Genomic DNA, 20,525 nt, shown 5'->3' on the forward strand with positions numbered 1-20,525 from the left:
CCCGGAACAATAAATTTAAAATTTCACCCCATATTAAAATCATAATACTAAAAAAGAGCACGAGTAAGAATTTGAAAAAAGAAAAAAGGAAAAACAGAGAGATAAAACTGAAATTGAGAGGAATTACATTTTCTTGTTTATCGATAAAATGAAAGGAAAGTTGAAGTGTTCAAAAAAGAAGAAGAAGAAGAAGAAGAAAAGGAAAGAAAATTGTGTGCATAAATTGTATTTTAACAATTATGGTAAGAAAAATGTTTCCCAAAAGAATAAGTAGGGTAAGAAAGTAGAAAGGAAAGTAAAAGTGGGACCGGGGAGGGGAGGGGGAGAAACGCGTAAAATTGGGGAGGGAATTGTAAATATTGAAAGTATGGGGGCTGGAAAGTAAAGCAAGCTTCGGCGATATTTCCTTTCCTAAAGAATGGGCAGCAGATGGTTGATTGCTATAAATTCCGTCGCCACAGTCTGTATTTCCCAAATTCAATTCACCGTTGATTCTTTGCGTTGTAAATTGCATATGTCTCGTACACCTCACGTTCCACACTATTCCTCCATTGCCTTCGCCCTCCATTCCCATCTCTTGGTTTCCAGTGATATCAACTCCGTTTCCAACTGCTCTTTATAATTCTCTCCTCTTCCCAATTCCCTTTCCTCGGGCTTCTTTAATTTAGAGGCCCTATTTTCCATTTCACTTTTCAATTTCTTCCTTCTCTGAAAACATCATGGGTCTCAAGGGATTTGTCGAGGGGGGAATTGCTTCCATCGTCGCCGGCTGTTCCACCCACCCCCTTGATCTCATCAAGGTCCGGATGCAGCTTCAGGGAGAGGCTCACGCCCCCACGGCGCCGGTTCCTTCCATCCGTCCGGCTCTGGCTTTTCAGACCACCTCTGTAACTGCTCCCCGGTCCATGAACGTCCCTCCTCCACCGCCTCCGCCGGCGCGTGTTGGCCCAATCGCGGTTGGCGTGCGTATCGTGCAGCAAGAAGGAGTCGCCGCTCTCTTCTCCGGCGTTTCCGCTACCGTTCTCCGGCAGACGCTCTATTCCACCACGCGTATGGGGCTGTACGATATTCTGAAGCAGAAGTGGACGGATCGGGACACGGGGAACATGCCGCTAGTGCGGAAGATCTCGGCCGGACTCATCGCCGGTGCGATCGGAGCCGCAGTCGGCAACCCGGCCGATGTGGCCATGGTCCGAATGCAAGCCGACGGCCGCCTCCCGCCGGCGCAGCGCCGGAATTATAAAAGCGTGGTCGACGCCATATCCCAGATGGCACGTGGAGAAGGCGTGACGAGCCTGTGGCGCGGCTCCTCGCTCACCGTGAATCGAGCGATGCTCGTAACGGCTTCGCAGCTTGCATCGTACGATCAGATCAAAGAGACGATTCTGCAGAAGGGATTGATGAAAGATGGGCTGGGCACTCACGTGACTTCGAGCTTCGCCGCCGGATTCGTGGCGGCGGTGGCGTCGAACCCGGTGGACGTGATCAAAACCAGAGTGATGAATATGAAGGTAGAACCAGGGGCGGCGGCGCCGTACTCCGGCGCGATGGATTGCGCCTTGAAGACAGTACGGGCGGAGGGGCCTCTGGCGCTGTATAAGGGATTCATTCCGACGATTTCAAGGCAAGGGCCGTTCACGGTGGTGCTGTTCGTGACGCTGGAACAAGTCCGAAAGGTTTTTAAAGATTTCTAATTATAGAATGATGACGGCGAAAAAATTTTAGAATATATTCCATTCCATAAATCAAGGCATTTGAGTTAAGTATAAAATTATTTTTAATTTTATGGGAATATTGTAATGCCCTTTTTGGGTCAAGTTAATTAAGATGTTTGAAGGAAATGGGTTTGTTTTAAACGGCGATTCTCTTCAGCTTCTTCTTTGTTTCTTCCTTTCTTCACGTTGGTGTCTCCGCCATTAATGAATTATTGAGGCTTTGAGAGGGTGGAATGGAACTGAAAGTTTATTCAAACGAGTTTTGGCACTTAGTAACAGAAAAAATAATTGAGAAAGCAAAATGGAAAAAGATGGGTCCCACCCATTTGCAATTGCAGTTGGTATATTATGTAGCAAATGCTAAGTTAAAAGTTATGGTAAAAAGATACTGTTTTTCTTGAGTTTGAGGTTTTAGTTAAAAGTTTAGTTTTGAGTTTTGAGACTGACTATCCACCAATTCCATAGATGACAAATTTTACCAACTAGTTTAGGTAAAAAGGTTTCGAAATGAAGATTTATTTTAGTGGATGAGATGAGAATAAATTTAGTTGGCATTGTTGGAAATAAGGTGAGGCAGTGGTCGGAACAAGGATAAGAGTGGAATGTCAACCGTAGGCATGGCATGTGAAATTTGAGGCTGAGGATTATGAGAGACTAAATTAATTAGAATTTTGGTATCTAATTTCGATGCAAACCTAAGTATAGTTTAATATTGAAAACCAGAAAGGAAAGAGGAAAATAAAGATATTGATATTGGACTTATCAATCGATTCCTAAACTTGAGGTGAGGTAGGTAGTTCTTTTCAATGAAGTCCCCTGAAATAAGTATATATCAAGAGGACAATATGTCCTCTCCAAATTCATTCTCATGATTTTGTTCGATTTGAAGTGTTTTCCATAAATATCTTCAGTTATTTGGCCTCACCTGCTCAACATCTTTTCCACCTGTCCAATATCTCTTTCCATTGAAAGTACACCAAAACAAATTCAAGTATTACTAATTGTGAAAGGATTTTCTACATTATTTGCACTCATTATTTGTTTAATCATCTGTGGATTCATGAAATAAAATAATATCTTATTTGTTAAGTTTTGAAAGGAAGGAGCAGATATTATTTTCTGTATTACAGTTTTGAGGCAATTACATAAATGGCAAAATAAGAATACGTATTTTCTGAATATAGCAATTTAAAATTTTATATGGATAACATAATTTTAACTTGATTTGGAATACATTGAATGAAAGTACTCACATTTTTTTTTAGAAATACATAATAATATATTTGGCATCCAAATATAATTTCCTCCAGAATATATCCCCTAAATCCTAGGAGATTACAAAAACTATCTAGAATTTTCAATTGCACGCCTATAAGGAGTTTATAAAAATCATTTTAGTAGAGATGGTGCGGGTGCAAGTGAGGATGCTCTCCCTCATTCTCGGGCTCGTAAAAATTTTTAGTCTCCGTCTCTACCTCGTTCTTGGTTCCGAGAGATGTCATCGAGAAAAATTATCGGTTTTATAAATTTTTTTAATTATTTTTAGAATTTAAATATAAAAAATGTAATATATATATTAATTATTTAAAAAATGGAATTGGGGATGAGATTGAGACGTACATTTTCTATTTTTGAGACCTGACCCTACGGAAATTTTTGTCTCCCCCTAATGTAGAGACATGAAAATAGAGAAAAATTTTGAAGAAAAAATAAAGTCGAGAGGAAAAGATATGTTAAAGAGAAAAAGAAATTATAAAGAAAGAGAAAAATTATAGTGGAAACAAATTTAGAGATAAAAACAAGATTCAAAATATAATTTTTATATAAAATAATTAAATACAAAGATAGATAAAAGTTACCGTGAATGAAAATTAAACTAGAAAATAAAATATAATTTTTAGAATAAAAAATAGATTACGAAGAGACATAACAGTTATAAAATATGAAACTTTCGAGAGAAAAAAGTGAGGAAAAATATTAAATTTTTAGAGAGAGAAATGAAACTGATCGGTTAAAAAAAACAAAAATACAGAAAATTCTAAAGAGAGACACATAACAATAAATATTCAAAATATGAAAATTTTATAGAGATAAAAATAAAGTTTGGAGAGAGAAATTTAGAAATAAAAAAAATTTATAATGAAAAGTAAATTTTTTAAAGATAAATATGAGAAAGAAAAAAAAGTTGAGTACTATAAGAAAGAAATGAGATTTTGAAAAACAAAAAGCTGTTTTTGAAAATTACATTTTTTTGTTTTTGATATTTATATAGAAATTCAAAATGATTTTTATAAAAATAAAAAATAGAAAATTGAATGAGTTATCAAACCCTTTTTTTTAAACTAAAAACAAAAAGAGGTTATCAAACGGACCCGTAGAAAGTACTAAAAACAAATTTGTTGTTTCTATTTTTTAAAAATCTTTTATGGAATATCAAAAGGAGCGAGACAGTCAAAATCTTAAAGAAATCTAGATTTGATCATAATTCATTTTATTTGTATAAAATATGATCGCGTATTATTAAATAGGGTTTGCCAGTTGAAAATAATTAAAAAATATATTCTTTAAATTTAACTTTTGGTCTCTTTATTAATTACTTTTATTCTAAAAAAAAAGGCCATGCATTATAATATAAATTCACAACAATATACTAACTAAAAAAAAGGGATATGTTTTCTTAAAAAAATAACGACAGACATAATGTAAGTTGAAAAGTATTTTAAAAAATGGACGGTGAGATCACAATTGTGTATAAAACACATCAAATGATAACAATTTGAATGCAATTTAAAAAAAAAAATTACAACCATTGGTAATAATTTCATAGTTGCAACTATTCAAGTTTAGAGCCATATGTTTGCGATTTCGATCACATATCTAATGGAAACCAGATACATTATAAACTAGATACATTCTACACGACATTTATACAAATTGCATACAATTGTACATAACTCATCAACACCTAACCTATTTTTGTCAATAATTTGGATATCTACCTTAATTTTGAAATTTTTATTTAAATTACAGTTATTTTATTATTACTCTTAAATGTCTATTATTATTTTTTTATTTTTTACAAATTATATGATTCCTAAAATTAACCCCCCCAAAAAAAAACTCTAATTTCTTTTACTCAACTTTTTGCAATTTAAAATATTTCAAAAAAAAATCCAAGATGATACAAAATTGGAAGGCACGAAATCAAGTTCACCTTCTGAAACTTGGAGCATCCTTGCAGAGTATTGATCGCACTTCCATGATCGAAGTTGGTGGCTCTAAGTCTCTCTGTTTCAGAGCATTCCCCAGCAACCTCTGCATTTCCGATGCAAAAACGTCGTCCAGAGCCTGCGGAATCAGCCAAGAACATAGTTCAACGAAAGAAATAAGAGATACTAGCTGATCTTCTTGATCATTTCGTTCCGTTCAGTGATTGGTTTCGGACTTACAGAAACGGCAATCCGCAGGCCTCTATACGAGGACGTGTTCTCCCTCCTGTTTTCTAAGAGATGGAGCAGCTCCTGTCCCATTCGATCCCAAAAACGTCGGCAGATTGCTATGAAGACGCCGTTGTCAAGGACGGGGTGGAGACGATGTATTATGTTCATCAGTAAATTCTTCAATGGCTGCATTCGGCTTCGTATTTCTGAATCTGCCATCGCTTCCTTCGTGTCTTGTATTATCCTCCGCAATTTTGTTGCACTCTGGACCCTTGTCTGCATTTATATGACACCATTTATCACGTATGAAAATGATAGTAGAAAGTATTGCTCTTTGTTTTCTGAGAGGAGGAAATTTTGCGGTTGCAGTCTAGAGATCTGGAAATATTGCTGGTTTGAGAGGTGAATCTCCTTGGAGTAATGGGAAAGGTTATGCTTTGCGGTATAAACAAGATCTTGATCTTAGGTAAGATTTTCATACAGATGGATTTGAAGGATACTCACATTTTCTGCTAGTTTCTCCACAATTGCGTGCAGGTAACTCCTGAATTTGGCTCTAAGCACCAAAGTTACTTCACTGAGATATTCACCTCGAACAGGATCTTCATCAGTTGAGCAAGAAGACGCCAATGATTTCAGTTTGCGTTCTATCTGGGGCATCAGCTCATCCAGCATCCTCTTCATCGTATTCAAAAGAATTCCTAACTGAAAAAAGATGGTCCCTCAGCCAAATAAGAACATTTTTTTTCAGAAACTTCTACCAAACCACATAGAAAGAATAAGCTATACCTCATCTGGTATAAAAAATGTATCTACCGCTTGTCTGGAAAACTTCTGGAAGTATTTGGAAAGCATTATGGGCACCAAATTGTCCTTTAATGGGGAGAGAACGTCAGAGTATTGCCTTTCCAAGAACTCAAAAGTTGCCTTCTCAACATCTGCAGCAACCTATAGAAGAAGAGCAAAACCATTTCGAGTCCTGGGACGAGTTCTCAGTAAGGCAGATGAATAATGTAACTATCAGACACCTACATGTTCTAGACTCTTTGCATATTCTGGCCAGCGACAAACAATGACTTCATAGTCATTTAGTGTCTCCTTTAGCCTATCATACATATCATCAACAAACGGCAATGTTGAGTGTTCTGATCTGGCTCCATATGGTTGTACCTGAGAGTAAATATGATTAGAATCTCACCAGTTTCATGGAGCAGCAAGAATCTCATGATGCTACTAAGTCGTACCTTGTCCTGGTTGCACGAGTCGAGAAAAGCAAGACGCTTACTTTGAATCCAGAGTGTAAAATATGAGTGGAACAGCTCTTTGGCATCAACTCCACCTTTGATAGGACTGAAATAAATTTAAGACAAACTGACTAAAAAAATTGTGTAATTGACACTAGATTTCATCATGGAGATTCAGATATGAGATGTTAGTACTTGATATTCCAATGAGCAAGATCCTGCTGGAATTCAGATGTTGTAATGACAAGTTCTGTCACGGAAGGTGATGGACCAGGAGGAGGGCAGGACATGAGGAAATCTCGCAGTCTGTTGCACAGCTCCACACTGTATATGGGTGAAGAAAGGTCTGGCAAGTCTATGAAACTACAGAAAGACAAATGTAGGTTATAAATATGGCTAAAATCACCACAATTTTCAGTCAGTAAATGATGTCTTTGAGACAAACCACCAAAAAAAGGGACTCAGAATGTAACATATGGTGATTTATTCACCTGGGAAACACATTTTGACGGTGGATTTCAATATCAGTCAACACTTCGTTTCTAATATTCCACACCACAGTTTTCATCTTCTGGTAAGCAGTTGAAAGAATAACAGCATCCATCAATTTGCCTTCTTTACTGTTTGATATGAATTCATCTACTTCTGCTGACATCAGTCTTGATCTTTTCCTTGTAGCAGCCTGTTACCAACCAACTTAACGTTCACAATTTACTAAAAGAAAACGAATGGCAAATGTAACAATGAAATTTTTTCACTTAGATTACTTGTAGATATCTGCATAACTTGAGTTGTGCCTCAGAACTCAATACATCATGCAGGAGAGCATATAGCTTCACAGAGCGGGTCAAAGCAGGAGCCACAAAACCACTTGCGCTACCAAAGACAGCCACCATTCCTGAAGGCGAAGATTCCTCAAGTGACTTATAATTCTCAAAGACCAGAGCAAGAATCTTCTCGACCTGTTCCTTAATCTCCAGTAGCATGCGTTTCTGGTGGATAATGTCATAAGCCATACAGTATCATTATATCATGGTCAAAGAAACATATAACTTCTCAAACAATAACCTCACCTCTTGACAACTCAAGGAGCCCTTCCCTTGCTTCATTATGACTGGTTGCAACAACTCCTCCACTAAAGACAGACAACCTTCAGTGGGTGTAGCAACATCCATGACATAGGAAAGGTACCTAAAAAACCCACTAAATTAATGTAATTGACCCCTTAAAATCATCTATATATATGTACAAGTCAAAAATTTCAATTTGATGAAATGATGTTAATACTTTTAACATATCTCATTACCGTAGCTTAGTATATGAATCTGATATTCCATAGTAAGTAGCATATTTGTAAAGTAACCACTTCCATGGTCCTTGTAGCAACAAATTTCTTTGCTGAAAATGGCTGACTTTCATTGCAACTTCTAACAAGATATCATATGCCACAGTTTCTGCCACAAAGCCACACTGCATTTTGAAAATGGGTTCAAATTAGTGATATAAGCAGTCCTGTCAGGTTGAATAATCTCCACCTTTCTACTTGGAAAAAAAAACTGTGTGTGTGTATATATTAGGATTTCATTCTTTTTTTTCAAACCTTTAGACTATTGTTGTCATCTGGGCTTGTAGAATAGTTTGTATGTAATTGTATTCTTCCAACGAGTTCGTGCTCTGGCTCTCGATACACAGGCCACCATTGTGTCTTTTCATCCTGCAGCAGGATAACCAAATTTTACTTAAAACTTCAAGTGAAGGAATAAAATTTTTACTTAATAAGACAATATGGACAAAAACTATACTGAATCATCAGCAATGGCAGCAACTTGAACTTTGGCATGCCCATGATACTGTCCTTTGGAATTCTGAACTTTGATGATTAAATCGTCTCCAGGACAATCAGGAAAGCTATTTGTTCAATTGAGCACAAAAATTAATTGCATTAACCTCAAAAAAAAAAAAAAAGCAAGAAGAAGAAAGGATAAGAAGCTTACAATAGATGAGTTTCACCAGATGCTGGTTGCATTTTAACAACTTCATCATCAGATGAGCTTTTTAGTCTCAACAAGCAAGAATATGTTTCTGATGACAGGAAAAGATTGCCAGCGGAATTATAATTTCATGCAGGCAAGGAAACACAGAAACTTTTTGGGTATCATTTTAAAGAAAAAAAAGAACTTGGCTGTGGCCGAAAGAGGATTTCATTTAATCATTTCACTTGTAGAAACTTGTTATGTTTCATTAACCAGTAAATCTCATTTTTCTAGAACATCTAGATTGGTCACCTTGTTTTACTTCATAAGTTGATGGGCTACGACACAAGGAAACTGCACCACTTTTAATGATTGCCAAGACCTTTTTGGCATACCGAGAGCCAGCTTTCATAAAAGCCAAGCTCTGTTGAGAGAAAGAACCAGTTGAGTTGGTAGGAAGATGATGAGCTACCCGAACCTTCTGTTTGGCTTGCCATTCGGAGCGAAGCGTTCGCTTCACATTGGATAAATGTGCATTTAGAGTCTCCGACTTGATGGTGGATTGCATTAGACATGAAAGACTACAGCTGGTTGGTGGTTCCAGACCCATTTTCAACCTACGCACTGTAAATATCCAAAGTTTAGAAAGATAGAATAGGTCTTCAAATCTTGTTAGAGTTCTAGTAAGATACCCTGCACTTTGATTTTCCCAAGACTTCTTATGGATTTTGGAGCCGTTTCCTCACTGGCCAACCCTGATGGAGGTTTTGCCAAGAGATCCTCTTCTGGCTGCAGCAGTGTTTGCCGTAAACTGTTGCAGTTGACAACATGAGTAAGAACAAAGAAACCAAATAAATATAATTAGCCAAAATAAAACAAAAAGAACTTCCCAAAAGAATCATTTAATTTGAACTCGGCACTAACTAGATTGACCACCTGACTGAAAACAAATTCTAATTTTTGTTAACAAAATCTCACATTAAACTCTAGCAAAGTCTCTGTTGCAGTCACTTACCCAAATGCATCACGCAACAGTTTGCACTCATCATTCAAGAAGTAAGGAGCTTCGGGACAATGACCTCGAGCCCACGAATGAAGACATAGCCGAACACATGCTTCATAAGAAATAACAGCACCCCACGAACCTTGTCCTCTGTCAAATGGAATACACCCCATCATAAGAAAGAATGAGTTATTGCTAAAAGAGGCAACTGTGTAAAGATTGAAGTCGTTAGCTTTTGACAAATAGAAAACTATTTTAATTTAATCTAATTACTGCAACAATGTTTCGAAGTTGATATAGTACATTGCTCTAAAATTTGGGAGGCGGGGAGGAATCGAAAGAGAAGATGATGTAACTCTTAGACCAGCAGCATTCCTGAACCAAGATGTACTTGTTAATATCATACTCTTTCTCAGTAACTTCCAATGCAAAGGGGAAAAAAAGAAGAGAGAGAGAGAGAGAGAGAGAGAGAGAGAGAGAGAGAGAGAGAAAATCAAGTGCGAGGCATATACACTAACCTAGCCGATGCATTGGAAATTCCAATATCTGTAGCTTGTGGAGTTTGGCCTAAACAGCCTTCTACTGCTTTTGATTCACTTCTCGCAGAAACATAAGTCCTATATGCTCCACAAGTTGAAGTTTGATTATTGATCCCCCTGATTTCCTGATCGAAATTTGTATGAATATTCATTCCCCTTTCTCCAGACTTTATCTGTCAAATTTTACAGAAAGTGAGTTTGCTTATATAAGTCTTAAAACACAGAAAAAAATACCGTTTTGAACTACCTAATCACCATCCCATAAAGTTAATAAAATTGCATTGTATTAACAAATCGGCGGAAACTTGTAACACTAGAAATCTTGACTAGCTAGTTTATAAGAAACTGGACAGCTTTACATTTATACTCAGGAATCATCCTAAAACCTTCTCCTGTAAATAAATGAACCAGAATATAAAAAACCTGATTTGCCATCTTTTCCTTATTCGCCTGTGAGGTGGAAGTTGCAGAGTAGCCACCAGAAGAGTTGTCGTTTGATTGACCAGATGAAACTTCAGTACTAGTGGCCGAGCCCGACGATTTGACTCCTCCACGACTGTATTCTTGCTTTAGCCGAATTGGTTCCGCAACTAAACCGAATTCGAAATGACCGATTTCAGGACAGTGATAGTTCGATTGATTGCGAAATGGAATTTCGTGGATGGAAGCCGCGCGATTGGAAATTTTGTCGTCTTGAGGAGACGTGACGACCGAGTAATGCCGGCTTTGAATATCACTCCCCGAGTCAGGCGATAAGTCCATGTCGGATCCAGAGTCACAGTCCTCGCCATAGCCATTCACTTTCACAGCTTCGGACCGATGAATCACATTCGAGGGCAAATTTCGGGTATTGAACTTCGCCAGAGACGGCAATCCGAAACCCCGATCGCCTGAAACTAAACAAGCAAAATCCCTCATCTCCACATCAACCTTTAAGTGCTGTTGAGAAAACTCCCCTCTGCGACAGCACCGCATGAATTATAAGTTGGGCTTTGAAGAGTGGAGCAAGTGCCAATTATGGCAAAGTTTCTTCCCGGATCAAAAACAAGGATTGATTATGGATTACGATGATCTACACATTAAACAGCATTCCAAAAAGAAAGTGGATATCAATCCCAATTGATACCATACACAGCCGTGCAGATAAAATGTGAATCGAAGACGATGCTGATCCAAAATGGAAATTGGAAAAGAAATATTACCCAAATCAAAGAATGATTCAAATCCCATTGATAAGAAACAGAAAATGTAGTGAAAACTGGAAGCAATACCGAGCAGTGAGAAGTGAGAGGAAAGAGAGTAGACTGAAAATTTCCCTTCTATATTTTGCATTTCTTTTTTTCCTTCTTTTTCTATTTTAATTTAGTTTTCTTTCTATTCCAGTTGATTTAGTCGGCTCCGATTGCGCAAAATTCGAACTAGAAAACGAAAAGAAAAACCGAAAATTGGAATTAAATGATTAAAAAGAGAGAAGAAAAAGTCGACAAGGTATGGTGCATACGGAGAAGCCAATAAGCGACGATTTTAAGAAATCAACGGCAGCGGAGAGTGCGATTTCCGCTCCTCTGACGTGGCGGCGAGGGGCAAGGCGCGTACGCGCCCTTTTATAACGGTCGAGATTTCAATAGTGAAAAGTCCGGAACAATTTTTAGTAAATTCATTTGCTTTCCCTTCTATTCATTTTGGAAACTTTTTTTTTTGGTAAATTTATAACAAATCTTTAAAATATTTGTCAATATAGCAACTATTTTTAAGTTTTGCAATGACAAAATATTTAAAATCTGAATTTTTGATTTTTTTAATTATTCTAATTTTATTTTATCACATTTTCTGATATACCAACTAAATATTCAGTTTAATCTAAAATATTATTACTTAATTAATTAATATATATTTATATATTTTGTAGAATTATTATTTTACAATATTATATATATTTTTTTATACAAGGATAAAATGATAAATTATATAATTTATTATATATTATATTTGACTTCTTTTTAATTTTAACAAAAATAAAATGACATTTATCAGAGTCTTATTATTTTTTTAAATGTAGTTATGTATTTTATTGTTTCAAATGCAAAATTAGAATTTCTATGCATAGTTTGTTTAGCATGGGACTTCCACTTCCACATTTTGCAATTACTCCAATTGTATATGTATGAATCATTGTTGTCAAAGCAACCAAGAGATTGTGATTTGTGATTTTGATCTCCATCCCTCCATGTAAAAAAAAAATATATATATATATATACGACACGAATACTCTTAATACTTAAGTTCTAATGCTGCACAAAATATGCTATCAACTACAATTTGAAATCCATAGCTGACAAATCACTCATGACATCAAACACTCTTATAAACCTCCTGAAATGGAAAGAAAATACCAATGGCAAATGATTAAAATAAAACACAGAAGTTCAAAAACCAAAATAAAACCAAGCCTCTTTTTTATTTCTTCAACTGTTCTAATCAGTTCATGAAACTTTCTATTACACCCTTCGATATCTTAGTTCTGAGCCAAATTACAAAACACAGAACCATAGCTGTTAGGACTTGGTATTTTTCAAAAGAATCACAGGCCAGACTAGAAAAACTACACCCCTCTAGTTATAACCCAACTTAAAATGGTTAGCCAAAATTACAACACAATGCATCAACACATCTAAACACAAACCATGGAGCTTGATTGAGGTTGATTTTAGGGGATACACTCCAAAAATGAGATGGTAGGATCCATAAAAAAATATAGGGAACACCAGCACCACAGCAAGTAAGCCCCCAAATGCAAGCTCTATTTACGAGAGAAACTGTGGTCATTGTTTCTTGGTTTGCTCAACAGGAAAATTCTCTTCCACTTGTCGTTTCCAGAAGTAGTTCGATGCTTCAATCCACCGTGGATGGACCAGAAACTTCTGCTCTTTCACTGCCCAACGCGACTTCTCTGTTCCAGCATCCGTTGAGACCACATGTGTCACAGATGAATCGAGATCGGTTGAGCAACTACCTCCTAACTGCTCTACCATCTTCCAGAGATGATGGTTGTCAGCCGGGAATTTGGTAGGAAAGACTCGGGTGAAGACAACCTTGCATCCCTCAAGAACTTTGCTCCGAACTGTCTTCAATACCTGTAGGATTGAAGGCTGCCTTGTTAAAATACCAACTCCATGATATAAATGCAAAACCATTCATCATACTGAATTTTCCCCTTCGTGCAAAGATTATATTTCATGATGCAAGCAGAATAATGTTGAAGAAAATGTCAAAATGTTTATGGGTAAAAATACAAGTTTAGTTAGATTTGTGTATAATAGATCTTGAACTTAAAAAGTGTCCTTTAAATTTAAAAGTCTATGATGGATCTCTAAACTTTAAAATGTCTAATAGAATCATAACTATCAATTTTGTGTCTAATAAGTTTGAAAATGTTAAACAATAGGATTAACATCTATTAAGCACAAAATTGGGAGTTCATAGAGCTCTTAGATATTAAATATTTTAAAGTTAAGAGGTCTATAAGATAGAATTGAAAATTCAAAGACTTATTAGATCGGTTTTAAAATTCAGGGACTTATTAAGTTGTAATTTAACCATGTTTATTCGTGAACAGATAGATACTAATGAAAATACAAGCTGGAAATTTAGATTTGGTCGAGTAAAGAATGTAGAATCAACTAGAAGTTTAAGTGACAAGAAGCATAACAGATGTTAAAACGTTCAAGAAGAAAAAACTTTAACCTGCCTCACATCTCTGTCAACCAAATCATCCAAGAGTTCCTGCAGAAGGAATCCCAACAGTGAGATTGAGGCAGAAAAAAATGAAAAGGTAAACATAAACATAGAGAGGATCAGGGAAAATACATTAAAGAATATAGTGTGGACTTGCTTGAGTACTTTAAGGATGGTCGCCAGTGCACCATCAGTTTCACTCTCGTCACTCTTCAACTCAGATAGAGATTTACAGTTGTAGCCAAATTGGCGACAACTTGAAGCAAAAAAATGATACCTCTCCATCAATATCAAATTCTCCTTATGCTTTGTCCATGCCTATTATAACAATTGACAATGTTTAGCTCCATATGCATGAAGAACAAAGGGTAGCTGAGCAACCCAAAGATGACGAAATACATGTTCAAAGAAAACAGTATCCCAACTCAACATCCAATCCTGAATCACATAGAACAAAAACCAGGTTACAAGATGTATTGATCAAGGTACTAAGACAAAATTACTCAGCAAACATTTCGAAGCAATCCCACTACAACACTATTTCTTAATTTACTATCCCTTCTTTTCACACGACCATCCTCTTATTTACCAAATGCATTGAGACGTTCTCAGATGTATAAGTAGAAACATTCTTCCACTGAACGCAGTACGTATATGTTTATAAGATGTTAAACTTATCATTTTCAACGTATGAAGGGAACCTCACAGATATACACTCAATGAATGATGACAACTAGATGGGTTTGCGTATCACAAAATAAAATCAATCACCAATATTTTCTACTACAATACTACATTCAAGTATCAGCTAACTTAGATGCACTTACATTTTCAGTATCATCAAGGATCAGAACAGCACTTTCCTGACCCAGCACTACATCAAGACCTTTTTTATGCTTTTGAGTGCCATCATCCCGAGAAATAACTTTAGCACTAAAATACTCCCTCTTGGGGTCCAGCAACTTTGCCATTTCAAATGCATATGCCCGCTCCCCCATGGTGTATATATACATTTCAAATAATTGACTAGCTTCTTTCAAAAACGTATGGACAAATGGCCTCAACTTCGTCATTGTGTGTACGGAGTTCAATAGGAAAAGGCTGCCTTTCGTGACATCTATTCAAAATTTTTACCATTAGCATCACAAACAAATTGAGTAACCAACATTAGAAATTCGTAGAAAGGTTAGATGATTGAGCCACCTTTTTACGATTAATTGCCAGACATAATATAAAAAATCAAGCATAAAATAGAAATAAGCACTATTTTACAGTTATGACAATCAGTGATAAAAAATATATATATATATATATATCGTGCAGTTTGCTTCACGGTCCTAGGGAGCGTGGGAAAAATAGCTAATCGAGAGTAAAAGGGTTTGAGCTGCAAATTCCAAAATTCATACAAGGGAGGGAATTATGGCAGGCTCCTCATCTCAAAACAAGCAATTGATGCCCAAATTCTCAACAGACCTCTCAGAAACTTCTCTATGTCAGAGTGGAAAGATGAATAGATAGTTAAAAATTCATGCCTAAAGAGTGCTTATACTGATTTATTTAATTTAGGTTTCTGTCCAACACAGTAGAAAGGAACCATTACCACAAGAATACAATAAACTAATTCAAGTTTGACTACACAACCTTTACTTTAATTTTAAAAAAAAAAAGATAGATAGATAGAGAGAGAGAGAGAGAGAGATTCTCATTAATATGAAACAAAAATCTATATATCCAAGAAAACATGCCAATCTTTTTTGAAACAAGAAAGGTAACTTTTCAATGATATGTGAAAAGTTACTCAGAAATTCCAACATCCTAAAAGACCAGGAATTACAAACAAAGACCACTCCTCAATATACCTTGCAAAAAAAAATCCCAATTATGAATTAAATTCACATAACTATTAAACTACACTACATGTTGCAAATTTGTCCATGTCAAACTTAAAGAATTTAATTTTAGATTAAAGAAGACCGTTTGCTGGCCTCTTAAATAGTAGTTTATCAGAGTGCTAATAATTTAAGACAAGACAACAAATACAAAAAGAGCAAGGGCGACAAAAAAATTACAATAGGAATGGAATAAAAGTAAACACAATAGAAAAATTACTTTAGAAAGCAGAACAATGTACAGATGACAGGAAAATGTACCTTCTAAAGAATCTGTTTGACTCCTTAAATACTCCTCTTCAGGTGTAATATGCCCAAGCTGAGTAGAATTTAACAGTGTGTGATCTAGATCAAGAACCAGGATAAGCTTTTTATGCTGCAACAAATTCTTCATGTCTATGTTGCGTAGCCGGTTAATTTCATCATTATTAAGTCTGAGTCCCTACAAGATAATCAGATGGTCATATATTTAGCTCATAGTTCAATATACTGGCAAACAAGTTATTAGTACTTCTCCAATCATGGTAGAGTTAATATCCATGGCTAGTAAGTAGTATCAATTTAGTCAATGGTGAATGAATATAACTAAAAAGGAAAAAGAATAACAAAACATCTCAAACTACATGGGATTATGTAACTATTCTAATAGTTCCATTAATTGGAAATCACGCAATGGTAAACGCTCATCTTATGTATTTGAATATCAGGCAGGCTAGAGGGTGGAGTCAGACATATAAGCTAGAGTGGTTGAAAGATGGAGATGAGAACTCCAAATTCTATCATAGATCTATGTCCCACAGGAGAAAAATGTTCACATACAACCATGTAGGCCAGAACCTTAGTTGGAGGAAAAGGGAATCACAAATCTCCATAACCAGACAGATTCTGAACAGTTGGAAAAATAAATGAACAAGAATAAATAAGATAAATTATTGAAACATCATCAAAAAGTTATCCATCAGCTTATTCCAAGATTTTTTGGTAATGGATCCTCAATAAATGTATAAAAGAAAGAATATATTTGCTTGATTCCAAAAGCGGCCAGCACTATACAATGTCACATCTATGACCCATCAACTTAGTGACTGGAATACATAAAATCACAAATCACAAGTTCAGAAAATCAACAAGCTCTTCATAAAGGGTAGACAAAAACTTGATGCGATCCCTATAGTAAATGAGCTGGTAACAGAAGAATAAAAGCTAATTAGGCATCCTACAAAGAAAATATACCTTATGTATGTACCCAAATGTTACACCAGATTCCTCATCCAATCTCTGCCCACACATGATACACATATTTCCAAATGAACCAGGATGACTGCATAGTTGCTGCTTTGATAATACTTCTGCACAGATCATTATTTTTAAACAATAAAATTCACCAATAGAGAAAAACCAATGCAGATATACAAAGAGTCAAATACTTCCTTTAACGCGAAGACTTCTAAATCTCAAGTTAATAAGTTAAAATTACATGAAACTACTGTGGAATAAGTTAAAATTACATGAAACTGACTGGCACAGTAGTAGACAAAGAAAGGAACCAAAATAAGGGATGTATGGTGAGCACAGGACTGCTAGACTGAAATAGTTCATAAATTCAGCTACCACTAAATTTGAGATGCATATCCATCTGGCATCCCTGTAATTCCTGGTTCTTGAACAACCAAAAACTAAAAATGCATATTTTCATTTAGACGAAAGATCACTCACAACTACCATATACAAGAACATCGCCCATCCTATTTTAACATAAAGTCTAGAATATGTTGTCCGTCTCAGTTATACGGGGAAGACCTCCCTCATTGTGCAATTTCATATTTTTTATGAAATAGTTTCTAACCAAAAATAAGTAGGTCCTTATTTTATATATATATATATATATATATATCATTTGGAGCCAACTTGATACGGTTCTTAGAGAATCGCATACAATTCAAATAAAAGGAGGATAAAAAAGGGTGATAAACCTCCAATTATATTCATATACAAGAAGGGAAGAGGAGGCAACCACCAGAAACACAATATGCAATAGAAGAGCCAGAAGGGAAAAGCTCTATAAATATTGGTAGAGTGGATAGGAAAAGGGACTGACACGGCAAGTATGTCATATAGTTAGCTGTCTAAGTGGTAAGGAAGTAGTTAAGTATGGTACAGGTGGCAGCCACGAACTGGTTACACTGAGTAAATAGTAGACCAAGTAAAGAGGGACAACAAAAGGTGTTAGTAGAAACAGTTTAATTTACCTGAACTTTGTTCTTCAACTCCATACGAAATGTCCTCCTGAGGTTCCTCTGAGCCTTCCAGCTCCTCCACCTTTCGACGTTTCATCCTAAAAAAGTAAGGAATTGAATGAAAAATATTTTACATGTTAAATTGATAAAATTAAGATAAATTACCACAACTTAGTTATATAGTTATAACTTATAACAATCCTACAAACCCTCATCATTATGTGCAGAAATGATACTTGCCACAACTCAACGCTGTTATTCATGTAAAAGGAAAAAGAATTCCAATTATAAACAAATAAATCACAGATGGCACTTAATGGATGATGAGAAGGTACGAGCAGCATCTTGTATACCATGGTTTGACTTTGATCAAAGTAATAATTACATATATGGTAACTGATAAAACTTTCATAAACTAGACCACTCAGGATATCTATACAAGAAAATAATTAGATGAAAGTGTAACTAAATGACAAATAAACCCATTAGCTTACTTAGCGTTTTAATAATTTGTATTTAGGTAAATATTTCGTCTTTGATTTTATATTATGGCCTATTTTGTGCAGCTTTGCTCTTATTCTTTCATTTTTCTCCTTGAAAATTTTGTTCTTTTTTTTTTAATAAAAAACTGAGCGTTTGAGATTAGAAGCCTAGAATCTACAAATTGCTATAAAACCAGCAATAGAAACAGTCGGGTGGGGAAATTTGTAATGTCAAACCAGTAATAAAATCCTATTTCAATAGGTAACTTGAAATATCATGCAATATCAAATACTATCTATTCTTTAATAAAGACAAACCAGAAATTGAAAAAAGGAACCCATCACTGATGATCAAAATAGCTCTCATTTTATATATATATATATATCTTTTTTTTTAGAGAAGACCGATACAAATATAAAAATCTCATATTAATAGAGAAATTCAAATTCTCTATTTGAGGATTCAAAAGAGGGCTAGCAAGGCAACTATAAAACACTTCCCACTTAATACAAGATTTAAATTAACCAAAAATTATAACTCCAAGAAACCTTAAACCACCGTCTACAGACATTATTAACTTCAAAGGTCAATGCAAATTTATTAGTATAAAAAAAAGGGGGAAAAAAATTGAAAGAGAGAAAGAGTAGTACCTCTCACTTTCAACATTATTATCGCCCTCAGCCTTTTCCTCCGGCGATGAGTCGGAGGAATGAGAATCTAGAGCTACATCAAGAAATGCAGCAAAATCGTCACTACTCGATGAGTGAGCTGGAGAATTAGTCACAAGGCTCATCTGAAATATCCACCAAGTGAAAAAATATATAAGTAGAATGTAGCATTAATATGAAATACCAAGACTAGAAACAATAGAGGCAAATTCAACAAGGAAAGAAACCTACAAAAAAAAATTGTTCTTGCAGTTTTATGTAATGTTTAATAAATGGAAATAAGAACGCAAAATAAACAGCTCCTACCTATGAAAGCGGTAAGATGCACAAAGAAAGAAGCAATCTAGGATAACATCATTTTAAAGCCGACGCCGCCAATCGCAGATCTGAGGGAGCTCACGTTGGACTGCTCGCTACCTTCGGGTCGTCGCCGCTGGAGAGTCGGAGACTCGCCGGAGAAGGGTCGCAGATCTAGGTTTCACCGCGTCAGCCCTTCACCTTTGCAGATCAGGCGCCGCCGCTCCCTCGTGTCGCCGCCGCTTGCTGCTGTAGGACCGCTAGAAAACAGGGGAAGGGGTCGGCTGAGATGAGGAAGCAGGTAAGGGTTTCACACGAAGAAGAGATTATGAAGTAAGCACGGGGTTTGATTACCTCATAGATATGAAGGTTTTAGGATTCGATTAAGTTGAATTCCAACAAAGAAAAAAAAAAAACAGGTATAATTTAAAGTTAAATATTTTGTTTTTAATTGTGAATTTTTTATTTTTAATTATGATTTTTTAAAAAAATCATATATTCATCAAATAAATTTTTAATATTATTTCAAAACATCAAAACGACATTATTTTATTAAATTTAATACTGACGGTCTAAATGTATCAATTATACCCATCAAATTTAACGGTTTTAATCGACAATTTATATGAATCTAAGTTAACAATTTCTTTTTTTTATTACTTTCTTTTTTATTGATATTTTTTTTCGATTTTTTCTTTTCTATAACACCGACTACCCCTTGTAAAGGGCCCTTAAACTTCAAAAAAATGATTAATTTCCTCACGCTAAGAGAGATGGGATCCTTGTTTGATCTTTATTAATATCCTCTTTCCTTGTGGATCCATCGTTACTGCTCTGAGGAGAAGTAATAGGTAGGAATGAACCCGTGACATTTTGTACCCAAAACAAAATGAGCTACCAAGCTGCACTACATCAATTGGTCTACGATAATGCCAATTAAAATGTAGTATAATTGACGGATATGGAGTGTCAACATTCCTCTTTTTATTAACTCTTTTAAACCATCAACAAAACAAGATCTATTGACGGCCATTAAACGTTAACATTGCCTATTTTCGTTGACGGCTAAAATGCATTAATAAAAATAGCAATATTGACAGTTAAAAGACCATCAACTATATGAGAAATACGGAACCACGATATTTTACGAAAAGTTTGCGTAATCAGCGTCAACAAAATCTAAAAGTTAACACTCTATCGTGTCAACTTTAATATTAGATGTAAGTTGACGTTTTATATCTGGCAATATATGTATTTTTTTAAATAATTTATTTTAAGGTAAAAATTAAATTTTTATTAATG

The 20,525-nt window shown here is 35.5% G+C and overlaps 3 protein-coding genes and 1 long non-coding RNA gene across 6 annotated transcripts; 2 read left to right on the top strand and 2 right to left on the bottom strand.

Annotated features, from left to right (window-relative positions):
• The first annotated feature begins 458 nt into the window (after positions 1 to 458).
• On the top strand, positions 459 to 1,856 carry LOC148213395 (mitochondrial uncoupling protein 5-like). Its single transcript, XM_088127447.1, has one exon. It carries the CDS (start codon positions 720 to 722, stop codon positions 1,692 to 1,694), a length of 975 nt encoding a protein of 324 aa, XP_087983573.1. The 5' UTR covers positions 459 to 719; the 3' UTR covers positions 1,695 to 1,856.
• Positions 1,857 to 4,481: 2,625 nt separating this feature from the next.
• LOC111005950 (uncharacterized) lies at positions 4,482 to 11,267 on the bottom strand. Of its 3 annotated transcripts, XM_022277658.2 has the most exons (21): positions 11,117 to 11,267; positions 10,338 to 10,986; positions 9,894 to 10,087; positions 9,679 to 9,750; positions 9,388 to 9,525; positions 9,065 to 9,183; positions 8,685 to 8,996; positions 8,394 to 8,481; positions 8,202 to 8,307; positions 8,000 to 8,113; positions 7,706 to 7,869; positions 7,473 to 7,590; positions 7,167 to 7,391; positions 6,891 to 7,081; positions 6,595 to 6,762; positions 6,400 to 6,505; positions 6,188 to 6,325; positions 5,945 to 6,103; positions 5,660 to 5,860; positions 5,165 to 5,431; positions 4,482 to 5,063 (listed from the first exon to the last, which is right to left on the bottom strand). In XM_022277658.2, the coding sequence occupies exons 2-21, from the start codon at positions 10,887 to 10,889 to the stop codon at positions 4,926 to 4,928; spliced, it is 3,570 nt and encodes a 1,189-aa protein (XP_022133350.1). In that variant the 5' UTR covers positions 10,890 to 10,986; positions 11,117 to 11,267; the 3' UTR covers positions 4,482 to 4,925. The 3 variants fall into 3 exon arrangements, with proteins under 3 accessions (XP_022133350.1, XP_022133349.1, XP_022133354.1); XM_022277657.2 differs by having other exon boundaries at positions 10,338 to 11,212; XM_022277662.2 differs by lacking the exon at positions 9,679 to 9,750 and having other exon boundaries at positions 10,338 to 11,212.
• LOC148213396 (uncharacterized) lies at positions 6,753 to 7,358 on the top strand. The gene is made up of 3 exons (XR_015792634.1): positions 6,753 to 6,973; positions 7,078 to 7,136; positions 7,221 to 7,358. It is a non-coding gene; the product is annotated as an uncharacterized LOC148213396 (long non-coding RNA).
• A 1,086-nt stretch (positions 11,268 to 12,353) lies between the features above and the next one.
• Positions 12,354 to 19,578, bottom strand: LOC111005808 (RNA polymerase II C-terminal domain phosphatase-like 4). The gene is made up of 9 exons (XM_022277442.2): positions 19,233 to 19,578; positions 18,909 to 19,051; positions 17,788 to 17,873; positions 16,772 to 16,887; positions 15,800 to 15,980; positions 14,477 to 14,766; positions 13,782 to 13,967; positions 13,659 to 13,697; positions 12,354 to 13,048 (listed from the first exon to the last, which is right to left on the bottom strand). The coding sequence occupies exons 2-9, from the start codon at positions 19,049 to 19,051 to the stop codon at positions 12,737 to 12,739; spliced, it is 1,353 nt and encodes a 450-aa protein (XP_022133134.1). The 5' UTR covers positions 19,233 to 19,578; the 3' UTR covers positions 12,354 to 12,736.
• Between the last annotated feature and the right edge of the window lie 947 nt (positions 19,579 to 20,525).

The sequence above is a fragment of the Momordica charantia genome (genome assembly GCF_013281855.1).
Source record: "Momordica charantia cultivar OHB3-1 chromosome 1 unlocalized genomic scaffold, Mcharantia_2.0 BLBB01000001.1, whole genome shotgun sequence".
Classification (NCBI taxonomy): Eukaryota; Viridiplantae; Streptophyta; class Magnoliopsida; order Cucurbitales; family Cucurbitaceae; genus Momordica; species Momordica charantia.